Below are 15,317 nucleotides of genomic sequence, written 5' to 3'. Positions count from 1 at the left end.
AGCAATGTGGATGGAGCTAGAAGGAATTACACTCAGTGAAATAAGCCAGAAGGAAAAAGAAAAATATCAGATGATTTCACTTACAGCAGGAATATAGGGAACCAAATAAGATATCAGTGTAAAACACATATAATGACGGTACAAAACACAAGACAGCAAAAACAGACAATTATAAACCAGAGACATACTGCAGGGGAGGAGGGTGGGAGGCATCAGAGGAGAGAGTGGTGAGCACAGGGGACTGTGGTGATGGTGCACGGGTGCCTTTGGGAAGGAAATTCTATGGAGACTCAATCTGAGGGGATGGGAGGAAGCAAATATTGTTTAAAATATGCAAAAAATGATAAATGTTAAAATAAAAAAATGAAATGGTTCGATTGAACTGGATCAGATTTTTAAATTACTAAATTAATCCTTTTAATGCAGGAAATTCTAAGTTTTAGAATAGCACCTTCAAACTGAATCGCTGACCAGCAACTGCTGATATTATTCATCTCTGATGCTGATTGGTTCTCAACACTCAGCACCCAATTCAGGAACAAAGATTTCTTGGTTGGTATTATTTGTGAAGTGGTGAAGGAGAGTCCTAGTCTACACTGAGAGAGACTTGCCTGCTCCTCTGCACCCTGTCCTCGCTTGTTCTCAGCATGGCGTGTCTGTGCTTCCCAGGAGGCTTCTGGATGGCAGCTTTGACAGTGATGCTGATGGTGCTGAGCCCTCCTCTGGTTTGGGCCAGGGATGTTCCAGGTAAGTGCACACTCAAGCTGGTGGGCTATTGTGAGTGGGGGAAGGAAGGGCATTAGCTTTGTCACTATGTTCAGACTGTGTACCTTAGAAAATTGTGATGTTTTCTTTAGTGAACATCTATCTTAACATATGGGTACTCAGTTCCTTCCAGAACAAAAAGAACCTGATTCTGGCCCTCTCTACAAGACATGTATAAAGTACATCCTTATATTTAGACCATTTCCTCTCAATGGTCTTCAGCCTTGCATTCCATTCCCCCAGAAAAATGATTTCATCAATCTTAGAAATAATGATGTTAAAATAATTTACATATAGAAATTCCTTTTATTATGTTGAGAGTGGCAGAAAAAGAGAAATTTTCTCTGAAAAGTTAATAGGGAATGAAAATAATTACTAAAATTTCTCCTAGTTATGCTAAGCAAAACAAATCAGAAGGAGAAAGCAATACCAGATGGTTTTATTTATATGTGAAATGTAGAAAACAAAGCATCAGACAAAACCCAACTAATAATAAACCCTAGAAATCAGATTGTAGAACTAAGACTACTAGACTGGAATGGGGAGGGAGGTAACAAAGTCAGGGGCATGATTGACTGTGGTACCTTGATGTTGGATGTGGTGAAGTGACATGCATCTGGGGAGGTGTGATCTTATGTTTCTGATCACAAACAGTGTTGTAAAGCAATGAGAGAGAGAGAGAGAGAGAGAGAGAGAGAGAGAGAGAGAGAGAGAGAGAGAGAGAGAGAGAGAGAGAGAGAGAAAAGAAAAAGAAAGAAAGAAAGAAAGAAAGAAAGAAAGAAAGAAAGAAAGAAAGAAAGAAAGAAAGAAAGAAAAAGAAAGAAAGAAAGAAAGAAAGAAAGAAGAAAGAAGAAGGAAGGAAGGAAGGAAGGAAGGAAGGAAGGAAGGAAGGAAGGAAGGAAGGAAGGAAGGAAGGAAGGAAGGAAGGAAGGAAGAAGGAAAGAAAGAAGGAAAGAAAGAAGGAAAGAAAGAAAGAACGAATCTCTTCTACAAGATCCTGTGTTTTAGCCTCAATAGGATCTGTGATCCTGGTGCCTTTCTCTAATATGTCAGGATGTATCAAGGGGTTTCTCACATTACCTCCTTTCTAATTCTCCCTGGACCCCAATGTTTGTAAACCAGATCCCAGTATTAGAGGTTCTCTGAAAGAAGTTGGAATTCCTGTTTCATCTTTTTTCCTGTAGAAAGCGCCTTAGACTTGAAGCAGATAGCCTTAGTACTTGGGATGATCCTGTAGGTCAGGAGCATCTAGGGGGTGTTCTTTCTGCCATAAAAAAACTTAAAACATCTTCTGAAGACGTCACACATGTTGGTGTTCATTATGAACCTTTTTTGAATCTTTCTATAATGTTAATTTCTCTTACATCTCTCCATTCTTTGGCCTGCACCCACAGGAAAGAATTCAACCAGCAATGGATAAATCATATAAAAAATTTTTTTTTTTTTGGTGGGACTCTCGCCGGCGGCCAGGGATCGAACTGGCACTGCAAAGGCTGCAGGCAGCATCGCAGCCCTGCGCTCAACCGCTGCGCCACCAGGCGAGGTCCTATGAAATTGTTTTTAAACAAAAAATAGTAAAATATTACCAATAACATTTGGTTCAAATTGTACACCCTGAGCAGTGGAGCAGAGTGTTAAAGCTGTTTACATTCCATGGAACTGAAAGCCAATAATAGGTTAATCAAGGAACTCATTGATCTACTGATGTTGACCCTAAATTTCATAGTTTCATTCATCATTCTCTCTATTTTCATCAATTAGTCATATTTGTTTACCTCTGCTTCCCATTCTTCCTTGTTCTTTTCCCAGTTATGTCATCATCGATACTGAAAATCCCCAAAGTTGGTATAGACCCTAAGTACTACAACAGATTCATGGAATGAAATAAAAATTTTCCATTTTTCTTAAAATCATCTTCTTACCTGTGAATGTTTCTTTTTATTTATTTATTTATTTTTTTAATATTAAATTTTATTTTTATATTCCCCCATACAATTGCAAACGCCCCATTCTGACCCCAATTCTTCCCCTCCCGCCCCCACGCCCCAAAAAGTGTCTCTGGTTCATAGTTTTTTGTTGATTTTGATTTTCACTTTCTTATATTCATTTTCCTGGTCCCTTATTTAAGTTCTCTAGATTCCTGCTATGAGTGAGACCATCCGGTATTTTTCTTTTTCTTTTTGGCTTATTTCGCTGAGCATGATCCCTTCCAGCGCCATCCATGTTGCAGCAAATTGCATGTGTTTATCTTTTTTGAATGCTGAGTAATATTCCATGGTATATATGTACCACATCTTCTTGATCCAGTCATCTATTTTTGGGCATTTGGGTTGTTTCCAAAGCTTAGCTATTGTAAACAGTGCTGCTATAAACATAGGGGTGCAGGTGCTCTTTGGAATTGATGTTTCTGTGTCCTTTGGGTAAATACCTAGGAGTGGAATTGCTGGATCATATGGAAGCTCTATGTTTAGTAGGTCCAGAAATCTCCACACAGCTCTCCATAATGGTTGGACCAGTTTGCACTCCCACCAACAGTGCAGAAGAGTTCCTTTTTCTCCACATCCTCGCCAACATTTGTTGTTGCTAGTTTTTTTAATATGTGCCATTCTCACTGGTGTGAGATGGTATCTCATGGTAGTTTTGATTTGCATTTCCCTGATTACAAGTGATGTTGAACATTTTTTCATATGTCTGTTGGCCATTTGCATTTCCTCTTCAGAGAAGTTTCTTTTTAGCTCTTCTGCCCATTTTTTGACTGGATTATTTTCTTTGTTGTTGCTGAGTCTCATCAGCTCTTTGCAGATTTTTGTGATCAGTCCTTTATCATTAGTGTTGGGTGCAAAATGTTCTCCCAGACTTCAAACTATACTACAAAGCCATAATCATCAAAACTGCATGGTATTGGAACAAGAACAGACATACAGACCAATGGAATCGAATAGAAAATCCAGAAATAAACCCACAGATTTATGGTCAACTAATCTTTGACAAAGGAGCAAAGACTATGCATTGGAGCAAAGAAAGTTTGTTCAATAAATGGTGCTGGGAAAACTGGGTCGCTACATGCAAAAGAATGAAGCTTGACCACTACCTCACACCATACACAAAAATCAACTCAAAATGGATTAAAGAACTAGACATAAGACCTGAAACCATAAAATACATAGAAGGAAATATAGGCAAAACACTACGGGATTTGCACATCAAAGACATCTTTACAGACACATCACCCAAAGCAGTGATAGTGAAGGCGAAGATAAACAGCTGGGACTACATCAAATTAAAGAGCTTCTGCACAGCAAAAGAGACAATAACAAAAACAAAGAGAAACCCCACCAACTGGGAGAACATTTTTACCTGTGAATGTTTCTTACAGCTAGTAGGAAAAGAAAGAGAAATGTTGTCTCAGTATTTCAGATGAAGAAGAAGTTATTTAACATGCCATCAGAACTGAGCTCCCTGCTCTCCAGGATCCCCACAGTGTTCAAACCCCGAAACCTTGAGCAATTCCAATAAACTGGGCCCTGTTCTAGGCTCAGAGAATTCTATTTGGATAAGATAGAACTTATTAAGCAATAGCTTAATAAATATTTAATGAAGGAAAATATTTCTGAGAAAATAGGTGCTCTGAAAAAAAAAATGAGGTTTCTAGACAAATTGAATTTGCCTCATATCAGTGAAAGTGGTTTGGGAACTTTCCCTGAGAAAGTAACATTTTGTTGCGACAAGAAAGATGAGAAGAAGCCAGTCAGTCATATGAAGATCTAAGGAGCAATCAATATTCCAGAGAGAGAAAATAGGGGAAAGGCCAAAGTTGGGAAGATGTTTGTTGTGTTTAAGACACAGAAAAGAGGCTAAAATGTCTGAAGAGTAGCAAATAGACTGGGCTTAGAGGAGGCTGGAGAGGAATTCACCTGACGGTCATGGTATGAAATTTGAATTTTATTTAAATAAACATGATGTAAGTACTGTAGTACTCATATACTGTCATTCCTTTACAGTGAATGTCTTATCTATAAACACATGTTCTAATTTTTTTGAGGTGATATGATATTAAAATTTTCATTTTCTTAAAATAAGGAACAAAAAGTAAACCTGAAAGTTCAGTAATTTTATTTATTATTATTTTTTTATTTTTTACATCATTGTTCATTTTTAAACAACATTTGCTTCCTCCACCCACTCCCCCACCCAGGTGTACTCCCTATAGAGTGAAAAGAGATTTAACAAATGTTTTCATTATACTCAGTAAAACTAAGTTTTATAAGGGATTTGGGTGACCATTTAAATAAGGATAACTGGATTAGCCTTTCTGGAAAAGAACTCTCAAGAGAAGTTTAGGTATTAATATTTAAAGCAAATGTTTCTTTGCTGACATAGATTGTTAATTACTCTTTTTCTGTTGAATACCAAAGCTTTCTTTTTAAGTAAATACCTAGAATAAAAGTAGAAACGTCCAACAATGTAATTTTAAGGCACATAACTCATTTGAACCCATTAGCCTCCCAGAGGCAAAAGACACAAAGACAAATACAGTTACAGAGATTTCTTGATTTTCATTTAAAATTTTTGCTATTTGTACTAATTTTAAGAAAAAGTTATTTTACCAACATTTGTGAAGACACCAAGAACTTTTTTTTATTTTTAATTTTTTTTACTTTTATATATTTTTATATCATTCTTCATTTTTGTACAATGTATGCTTTCTTTTTTTAATTTTATTTTTATATTCCCCATACAGTTACAACCCCCTTATTTTGATGCCAAGCCTTCCTTTCCCCACGCCCCACCCACCATAGAGTGTCTCTGGTTTATAGTTGTTAATCGATTTTGATATTTTCTTTCTTATAGTTATTCTTTTTCCTGGTCCCTTATTTAAGTTTTCTAGATTCCTGCTATGAGTGAGACCATCCGGTATTTTTCTTTTTCTTTCTGGCTCATTTTGCTGAGCATGATCCCTTCCAGTGCCATCCATGTTGCTGCAAATTGCATGTGTTTATCTTTTTGGAATGCTGAGTAATAGTCCATGGTGTATATGTACCACATCTTCTTGATCCAGTCATGCATTTTTGGGCATTTGGGTTGTTTCCAAAGCTTAGCTATTGTAAATAGTGCTGCTATAAACATAGGGGTGCAGGTGCTCTTTGGAATTGATGTTTCTGTGTCCCTTGGGTAAATACCTAGGAGTGGAATTGCTGGATCATATGGAAGCTCTATGTTTAGTAGGTCAAGAAAACTCCACACAACTCTCCATAGTGGTTGGACCAATTTGCACTCCCACCAAAGTGCAGAAGAGTTCCTTTTTCTCCACATCCTTGCCAACATTTGTTGTTGCTAGTTATTTTAATATGTGCCATTCTCACTGGTGTAAGATGGTACTCATTGTAGCTTTGATTTGCATTTCCCTGATTACAAGTGATGTTGAACATTTTTTCACATGCCTGTTGGCCATTTGCATTTCCTCTTCAGAGAAGTTTCTTTTTAGCTCGTCTGCCCATTTTTTGACTGGATTATTTTCTTTGTTTTTGTTGAGTCTCATCAGCTCTTTGTAGATTTTTGTGATCAGTCCTTTATCATTAGTGTTGTGTGAAAAAATGTTCTCCCAGTCGGTGGGGTTTCTCTTTGATGTAGTCGTTTTAATTTGATGTAGTCCCAGCTGTTGATCTTTGCCTTCACTATCACTGCTTTGGGTGATGTGTCTGTAAAGATGTCTTTGATGTGCATATCATGTAGTGTTTCGCCTATATATCCTTGTAAGTATTTTATGGTTACAGGTCTTATGAATAGTTTCTTTAATCCATTTTGAGTTGGTTTTGTGCATGGTGTTAGGTAGTGGTCAAGCTTCATTCTTTTGCCTGAGGCAAACCAGTTTCCCAGCACCATTTACTGAACACTTTCTTTGCTCCAATGCATATTCTTTGCTCCTTTGTCAAAGATTAGTTGACCATAAATCTGTGGGTTTATTTCTGGATTTTCTATTTGATTCCATTGGTCTGTGTGTCTGTTCTTGTTCCAATACCATGCAGTTTGATGATTATGGCTTTGTAGTAGAGTTTGAAGTCTGGGAGTGTGATGACTCCATTCCCTTTTTTTTTCAGGAGAGCTTTGGCTATTCGGGGTTTTTTATGATTCCATATGAATTTCATCAATAATTGTTCTATTTCTTGAAGAATGACATTGAAATTTTGATTGGAATAGCATTGAATCTGTATATTGCTTTTGGTAGGATGGCCATTTTAATAAAGTTTATTCTTCAATCCATGAGCAGGGGATGTCTTTCCATTTCTTTGTGTCTTCTTCTATTTCTTTTAACAGTGTTTTATAGTTTTCTTTGTATAGGTCCTTTACCTCTTTTGTTAGATTATTCCTAAATATTTGATTTTTTTTTGTTTTGATAATAAAAGGGATGGTTTTTTGATTTCTTCTTCTTCAGATTTATTGTTTGTGTATAGGAAGGCTACTGACTTTTTGCGTGTTGATTTTGTATCCTGCCACTTTACTGAACTGATTGATGAGTTGATTAGATTTTCTGTGGAATTTTTGGGGTTCTCTATGTATATTATCATATCATCTGCAAATAGTGATAGTTTGACTTCTTCTTTTCCTATTTGGATTCCTTGGATGTCTTTCTCTTGTCTTATTGCTCTGGCTAGGACTTCTAGTATTATATTGAACAGCAGTGGTAAGAGTGAACATCCTTATCTTGTTCCAGATCTTAATGGAAAAGCTTTCAGCTTTTCACCATTGAGATGATAATGGCTGTTGGCTTGTCATATATGGCCTTTAGATGTTGAGGTGTGTTCCTTGTATCCCAAGGATTTCAAGGGCTTTTATCATGAATGGGTATTGCCCTTTGTCGAAAGCTTTCTCAGCATCTATTGATATTATCATATGGTTTTTATATTTCTTTATGTTGATGTGTTGGATAACATTGACTGATTTTCCGATGTTAAAACCATCCTTGTGTCCCTGGCATGAATCCTACTTGGTTGTGGTGAATTATCTTATGGATACATTGTTGGATTCTGATAGCTAAAATTTTATTGAGGATTTTTGCATCAGTGTTCATGAGGGAGATTGGCCTGTAGTTTTCCTTTTTTGTGTTGTCCTTTTCGGTTTTGGTATTAGTGTAATGTGGCTTCATAGAACGTGTTTGTATTGTCCCTTCCTTCTCAATTTTTGGAAGAGTTTGTGAAGGATAGGCACTAATTCGTCTCTGAATGTTTGGTAGAATTCATTTGGAAATCCATCAGGTCCTGGGCTTTTGTTTTGGGGAGGTTTTTGATAACCATTTCAAATTCGCTGCTTGTAATTGGTCTGTTTAGGTGTTCTATTTCTTCTTTATCTAGCTTTGGGTGATTGTAGAGTTGTAGGAATTTGTCTATCTCCTCCAGATTGTTGAACTTGTTTCCATATAACTGTTCATAGTAGTTACTGATTATTCTTTTGATTTCTGCTGTGTATGTTGTAATTTCTCCTCTTTCATTGATGATCCTGTTTATTTGTGCTTTCTCCCATTTTTCCTTTGTTAGCCTGGCTAGGGGTTTGTCTATTTTATTGATTTTTTCGAAGAACCAGCTCTTGGTTTCATTGATTTTTGGATTGTTTTTTTAGTTTCGATTTCATTAATTTCTGCTTTGGTTTTTATTATTTCTATTCTTCTACTGGTTTGGGGTTATTTTGGCTTTCTTTTTCTAGATCTTTGAGCTTCGAGATTAGGTTGTTTCTTTGAGATCTTTCTTGTTTCTTGATGTGAGCCTTTGTTGCTATATATTTTCTTGTTATTACTGCTCTTGCTGCATCCCATACATTTAGGATATTGGTGTCCTCCTTGTCATTCAATTCAAAGAATTTTTTAATTTCTTCTTTGATCTCCTCATTAGTCCAGTCGTCTTCCAGTAGTGTGGTTTTTAATCTCCATGAGGTAGGAAAGTTCCTTGCCTCTTTTTATGGTTTATTTCTAGTTTGATGCCTTCATGGTCAGAAAAGATGGTTGGTATGATTTCAATCTTGGTGTATCTGTTGATGTTTGTCTTGTGCCCCAGTATGTGATTGATCCTGGAGAATGATCCGTGTGCGCTTGAGAAAAATGTGTACTCCGTTTTTTGGGGGTTTAGTGTTCTATAGATGTCTGTTAAGCCAAAATGCTCTAGGTCCTTATTTAGAGTTTTAGTTTCCTTACTTATTTTTTGTCTTGTTGATCTATCCATTGTTGATAGTGGTGTGTTGAAGTCTCCCACTAAGCATGTGTTTTCTCTGATGTCTGTTTTCAGAGATGACAGCAGTTGTCTTATATATTTTGGTGCTCCTTCGTTTGGTGAGTATATGTTAATGAGTATTATTTCTTCTTGAAGTATTGTCCCCTTGATCATAATGTAGTGACCATTGGGTCTCTTTTTACCTTTTTGAGTTTGAAATCTGTTTTATCTGATATAAGTATAGCTGTTCCTGCTTTTTTTTTTTGGTCCTTTTGCTTGTAGGATTGATTTCCATCCTTTAAATTTGAGTCTACTTTTATCTTTTGTAGCTAAATGTGTTTCCTGGAGACAGCGAAAGGTTGGGTTTTGTTTCTTAATCCAGGCTGCAACTCTGTGTCTTTTTATTGAAGAGTTTAGTCCATTTACATTTAGAGTTGATATTGATATGTTAGTATCTGTATTTGCCATTGTGTTTGTTTTTCCTTTGATTTTATTTATTTATACTTTTAATAACTTTTTTTTTATGGCCTTCTTTCCTTGTTATTCGTCCCTCTGAGGTTCTGGCCTTAGGATTCCTCGTAGTATTTTTTGGAGTGGGGTTTATTAGTAATGAAATTACAGTGTTTCTGGTTGTCTGGGAAGGTCCTTATTCTTTCTTCAAAGAGGAAGGAGAGCTTTGTGGGATAGAGTATTCTTGGTTGGCATCTGTTTTCTTGGAGTCTGTTGACTATGTCCCTCCACTCTCTCCTTGCCCGTAGTGTTTCTTCAGAGAAGTCTGATGTCAGCCTGATTGGTTTTCCTTTGAATGTTATCTGTTTCTTCCCTCTTGTCAGCTTCATTATTTTTTCCTTGTCCTGGATTCTTGGGAGCTTTACCATTATGTGTCTTGCTGTATTTTTCCTTTCGTCGTGGATGTTTGGTGTTCTTCTTGCTTGTTGTATATCAATTTTCAGCTCCTTCTTCACATTTGGGAAGTTCTCTTCAATTATCTCTTTGAATATTTTTCTCTGTTCCTACATCTCTCTCCTCTCCTTCTGGTATTCCTATAGCTCTTATATTTCCTTTCCTCTTGGAGTCAGTTCCCGAAGTCATTCTTCATTCTTTTTCCTTTGTACTTCTCTTTCCTTTTCTGTTTTGGTTCTTTTTATTTCTGTGTCTTCAAGAGTACTTATTCGTTCTTCCATTTCATCTATTCTGCTTTCATTGCTTTTCCCAGAGTTCTTTAGTTCCTCCATTAATTCTTTGATCTCCTGCGTTTCTTTTGCTTCCCCCTTTAGGGACTCAATTTCATTCTTCTGATCATTGTTTTCCTTTATGAGTTCTGTCATTTTTTAATCACGGCAATTTAAAATTCTCTTTCTAGAAGGCTTAGAATTTCTTCCAAGTTACTGTCGTTGCAATCTGGGGGGTGGTTTTCTTTTTGTGGTGTGCTTTTTTCCTAAGGAGTTGTTAGGTTGCGTGTGGTTCTTCTACTCCCTATTGTCTGTTTTCTAATTTGTTGTATGCATTGGGACACTGTGTTGCTGGGACTGGCTGGCATCTTGGGTGAGCTTCTCCACTCCCTTCTGGCTCCTCAGGGAGCCATCTGTCAGTTTCAAGCAGTCTTTACTGAAGAAGGTCCCTGTTCTAAAATGCCGATGTGGGGACACACTCCCCTGTGCGCTTGGTCTGCCCCGGCGGTGGGTTCCCACTCCCCCTCTGGGTTTGCACTGCAGGAGTTCCTGAAAGGATGAGATGGCCTAGGCGACACATTAAGGGCTGAAGGGAAGGGGATGAGGCAGACAAGCACTCTTCTTTTTGGCGCAAGTATCTTCTATGGAGGAGCTCAGCAGGTTCTTTATTATATATTTTTAGCAAGCCATGAGATTACATTATCATGTGCATAGAAACAAAGCAGAAACAATCAGTGCATCCCTTAGACTTTTTGTTGCTATGTGCCTTCTGCAAGAAGGCAAACTTCAAGGTTAATAGATAGAAAACTAAGCCTTACACTAAAACTTATTATTTCAGTTAAACAATTTCCTAAAACAGTTGAGAGCCGTTGGTACACTCCTATCAGCTAAAGCCTAAGCATCAAAAGACTCCTCTATTCATATGGCCTTCAGCCGGAGACCAACTGCTTCTCAGCTATCAGAACTTTTTCTACCTACAAACTCCTTAACAATTAACTTCATTTAAAAGCTTTCCTAAGAAACTTCTAAAAAAGCAAAAGAAGGACTTACTATAATTGTTGTGCTGGATTGCTTGTCAGGCACGTACAATAAATTGTCTCCCATTGTCAAGTGGGCCAAATTGTTTAATAACTAATTTCTAAACAGACATTTTTCTGTGCCAATTACTTAGAGTGTGCTGATACATATAATTTTTTTTGTTGTTACATATTTTTTAAAGATTTATTTATTTATGCATACAAGAACTGGGGTACAGGCCAAGGTGTTAGGGTAAGAGGATCACCAGAGACAGAGTAGGGAGCACAACATGCAGATTGACTGAAATACACTGCTGAGGGGAGCAGCGGGCGAGTCAGGAGAGGTCTGCTGGGGCATGTGGGTCACCTCCCTGGCCGGGGATGGAACTTGTGCTTCAATGGTTGTGGATAGCTTCACAAGCTGTGTCTTAACCCCTTGTACCACCAGGGAGGCCCTGTTGCATATTTTTAATGTGTAAATAATTGTTCAGCACCAAGGAAAAATGGCAGATATATCAGATGCAGCAGGAAATAACCTCACAGATGAGTTAGATCTGGTCCCTGGTTCAAACAGCTTCAATATTATGCAATGAAAATAATCTCATACACATACGTATACACACGCACAAACATGCACACATGCACAAATTCATCTAGAGCAACCCCTTTTAACCTGGCTAATTCCAATTTATCATTCACAACTCCAGTTAAACATTACTTTCTTTTTTTTTTTAAATGATAAATTTTATTTTTATATTCCCCCATACAATTGCAAACGCCCCATTCTGACCCCAATCCTTCCCCTCCCGCCCCCCACACCCCAAAAAGTGTCTCTGGTTCATAGTTTTCTGTTGATTTTGATTTTCACTTTCTTATACTCATTTTCCTGGTCCCTTATTTAAGTTCTCTAGATTCCTGCTATGAGTGAGACCATCCGGTATTTTTCTTTTCTTTTTGGCTTATTTCGCTGAGCATGATCCCTTCCAGCGCCATCCATGTTGCTGCAAATTGCATGTGTTTATCTTTTTTGAATGCTGAGTAATAGTCCATGGTGTATTTGTACCACATCTTCTTGATCCAGTCATCTATTTTTTGGGCATTTGGGGTTGTTTCCAAAGCTTAGCTATTGTAAACAGTGCTGCTATAAACATAGGGGTGCAGGTGCTCTTTGGAATTGATGTTTCTGTGTCCTTTGGGTAAATACCTAGGAGTGGAATTGCTGGATCATATGGAAGCTCTATGTTTAGTAGGTCCAGAAATCTCCACACAGGTCTCCATAATGGTTGGACCAGTTTGCACTCCCACCAACAGTGCAGAAGAGTTCCTTTTTCTCCACACCCTCGCCAACATTTGTTGTTGCTAGTTTTTTAATATGTGCCATTCTCACTGGTGTAAGATGGTATCTCATGGTAGTTTTGATTTGCATTTCCCTGATTACAAGTGATGTTGAACATTTTTTCATATGTCTGTTGGCCATTTGCATTTCCTCTTCAGAGAAGTTTCTTTTTAGCTCTTCTGCCCATTTTTTGACTGGATTATTTTCTTTGTTGTTGCTGAGTCTCATCAGCTCTTTGCAGATTTTTGTGATCAGTCCTTTATCATTAGTGTTGGGTGCAAAAATGTTCTCCCAGTTGGTGGGGTTCTCTTTGTTTTGTTATTTTCTCTTTTGCTGTGCAGAAGCTCTTTAATTTTGATGTAGTCCTAGCTGTTTATCTTTGTCTTCACTATCACTGCTTTGGGTGGTGTGTCTGTAAAGATGTCTTTGATGTGCAGATCCCGTAGTGTTTCACCTATATTTCCTTCTATGCATTTTATGGTTTCAGGTCTTATGTCTAGTTCTTTAATCCATTTTGAGTTGATTTTTGTGTAGGTGAGGTAGTGGTCAAGATTCATTCTTTTGCAGGAAGCGACCCAGTTTTCCCAGCACCATTTATTGAACAAACTTTCTTTGCTCCAATGCATAGTCTTTGCTCCTTTGTCAAAGATTAGTTGACCATAAATCTGTGGGTTTATTTCTGGATTTTCTATTCAATTCCATTGGTCTGTATGTCTGTTCTTGTTCCAATACCATGCAGTTTTGATGTTATGGCTTTGTAGTATAGTTTGAAGTCTGGGAGTGTGATGCCTCCATTTCCTTCTTTTTTTTTCAGTAGAGCTTTGGCTATTCGGGGTTTTTGGTGATTCCATATGAATTTCATCAATAATTGTTCTATTTCTTTGAAGAATGTCATTGAGATTTTGATTGGAATAGCATTGAATCTGTATATTGCTTTTGGTAGGATGGCCATTTAATAATGTTTATTCTTCCAATCCATGAGCAGGGGATGTCTTTCCATTTCTTTGTATCTTCTTCTATTTCTTTTAACAGTGTTTTATAGTTTTCTTTGTATAGGTCCTTACCTCTTTTGTTAGATTTATTCCCAAATATTTGATTTTTTTTGTTTCGATAATAAAAGGGATGGTTTTTTTGATTTCTTCTTCTTCAGATTTATTGTTTGTGTATAGGAAGGCTACTGACTTTTGCGTGTTGATTTTGTATCCTGCCACTTTACTGAATTGATTGATGAGTTGAATTAGTTTTTCTGTGGAGATTTTGGGGTTCTCTATGTATATTATCATATCATCTGCAAATAGTGATAGTTTGACTTCTTCTTTTCCTATTTGGATTCCTTGGATGTCTTTCTCTTGTCTTATTGCTCTGGCTAGGACTTCCAGTATTATATTGAAAAGCAGTGGTGAGAGTGGACATCCTTGTCTTGTTCCAGATCTTAATGGAATTGCTTTCAGCTTTTCACCATTGAGAATGATACTGGCTGTTGGCTTGTCATAGATGGCCTTTATGATGTTGAGGTATGTTCCTTGTATCCCAAGAATTTCAAGGGCTTTTATCATGAATGGGTGTTGCACTTTGTCGAAAGCTTTCTCAGCATCTATTGATATTATCATATGGTTTTTGTATTTCTTTTTGTTGATGTGTTGGATAACGTTGATTGATTTTCAGATGTTAAACCATCCTTGTGCCCCTGGAATGAATCCAACTTGGTCGTGGTGAATTATCTTATGGATACATTGTTGGATTCTGATAGCTAAAATTTTATTGAGGATTTTTGCATCAGTGTTCATTAGGGAGATTGGCCTATAGTTTTCCTTTTTTGTGTTGTCCTTATTTGGTTTTGGTATTAGTGTAATATTGGCTTCATAGAACGTGTTTGGTATTGTCCCTTCCTTCTCAATTTTTGGAAGAGTTTGTGAAGGATAGGCACTAATTCATCTCTGAATGTTTGGTAGAATTCATTTGGAAATCCATCAGGTCCTGGGCTTTTGTTTTTGGGGAGGTTTTTGATTACCATTTCAATTTCGCTGCTTGTAATTGGTCTGTTTAGGTGTTCTATTTCTTCTTTATCTAGCTTTGGGTGATTGTAGAGTTGTAGGAATTTGTCCATCTCTTCTAGATTGTTGAACTTGTTTCCATATAACTGTTCATAGTAGTTACTGATTATTCTTTTGATTTCTGCTGTGTCCGTTGTGATTTCTCCTCTTTCATTGATGATCCTGTTTATTTGTGCTTTCTCCCTTTTTTCCTTTGTGAGCCTGGCTAGGGGTTTGTCTATTTTTTTATTTTTTCAAAGAACCAGCTCTTGGTTCATTGATCTTTTGGATTGTTTTTTTAGTTTCAATTTCATTTATTTCTGCTTTGGTTTTTATTATTTCTTTTCTTCTACTGGTTTTGGGGTTTTTTTGTTGTTCTTTTTCTAGATCTTTGAGCTCCGAGATTAGGTTGTTTGAGTTCTTTCTTGTTTTTTGATGTGAGCTTCTATTGCTATATATTTTCCTCTTATTACTGCTTTTGCTGCATCCCATACATTTAGGATGTTGGTGTCCTCCTTGTCATTCAATTCAAAGAATTTTTTAATTTCTTCTTTGATCTCCTCGTTAGTCCAGTGGTCTTCCAGTAGTGTGGCTTTTAATCTCCATGAGGTAGGATAGTTCCTTGCCTTCTTTTTATGATTTATTTCTAGTTTGATGCCTTCGTGGTCAGAAAAGATGGTTGGTATGATTTCAATCTTGGTGTATATGTTGATGTTTGTCTTGTGCCCCAGTATGTGATCGATCCTGGAGAATGATCCGTGTGCGCTTGAGAAAAATGTGTACTCCGTTTTTTTTTG

At 37.1% G+C, this 15,317-nt stretch overlaps 1 protein-coding gene across 1 annotated transcript in view; it reads left to right on the top strand.

Moving 5' to 3' along the window:
* The first annotated feature begins 589 nt into the window (after positions 1-589).
* The window catches only part of LOC119252301 (DLA class II histocompatibility antigen, DR-1 beta chain-like), a 28,982-nt gene continuing 14,254 nt past the window's right edge, over positions 590-15,317 (top strand). The window contains exon 1 of the mRNA XM_037519480.2: positions 590-747. Within this exon, the coding sequence (XP_037375377.1) occupies positions 648-747 (100 nt within the window). The 5' untranslated portion in view covers positions 590-647. The remainder of the gene's footprint in view (positions 748-15,317) is intronic.

The sequence above is a fragment of the Talpa occidentalis genome, unplaced genomic scaffold, assembly GCF_014898055.3.
Source record: "Talpa occidentalis isolate TD23 unplaced genomic scaffold, MPIMG_talOcc4v2.1 talOcc4.2, whole genome shotgun sequence".
Taxonomy (NCBI): domain Eukaryota; kingdom Metazoa; phylum Chordata; class Mammalia; order Eulipotyphla; family Talpidae; genus Talpa; species Talpa occidentalis.
Note: the sequence above shows the minus strand (reverse complement) of the source record. Positions and strands in the feature narration are given on the sequence as shown.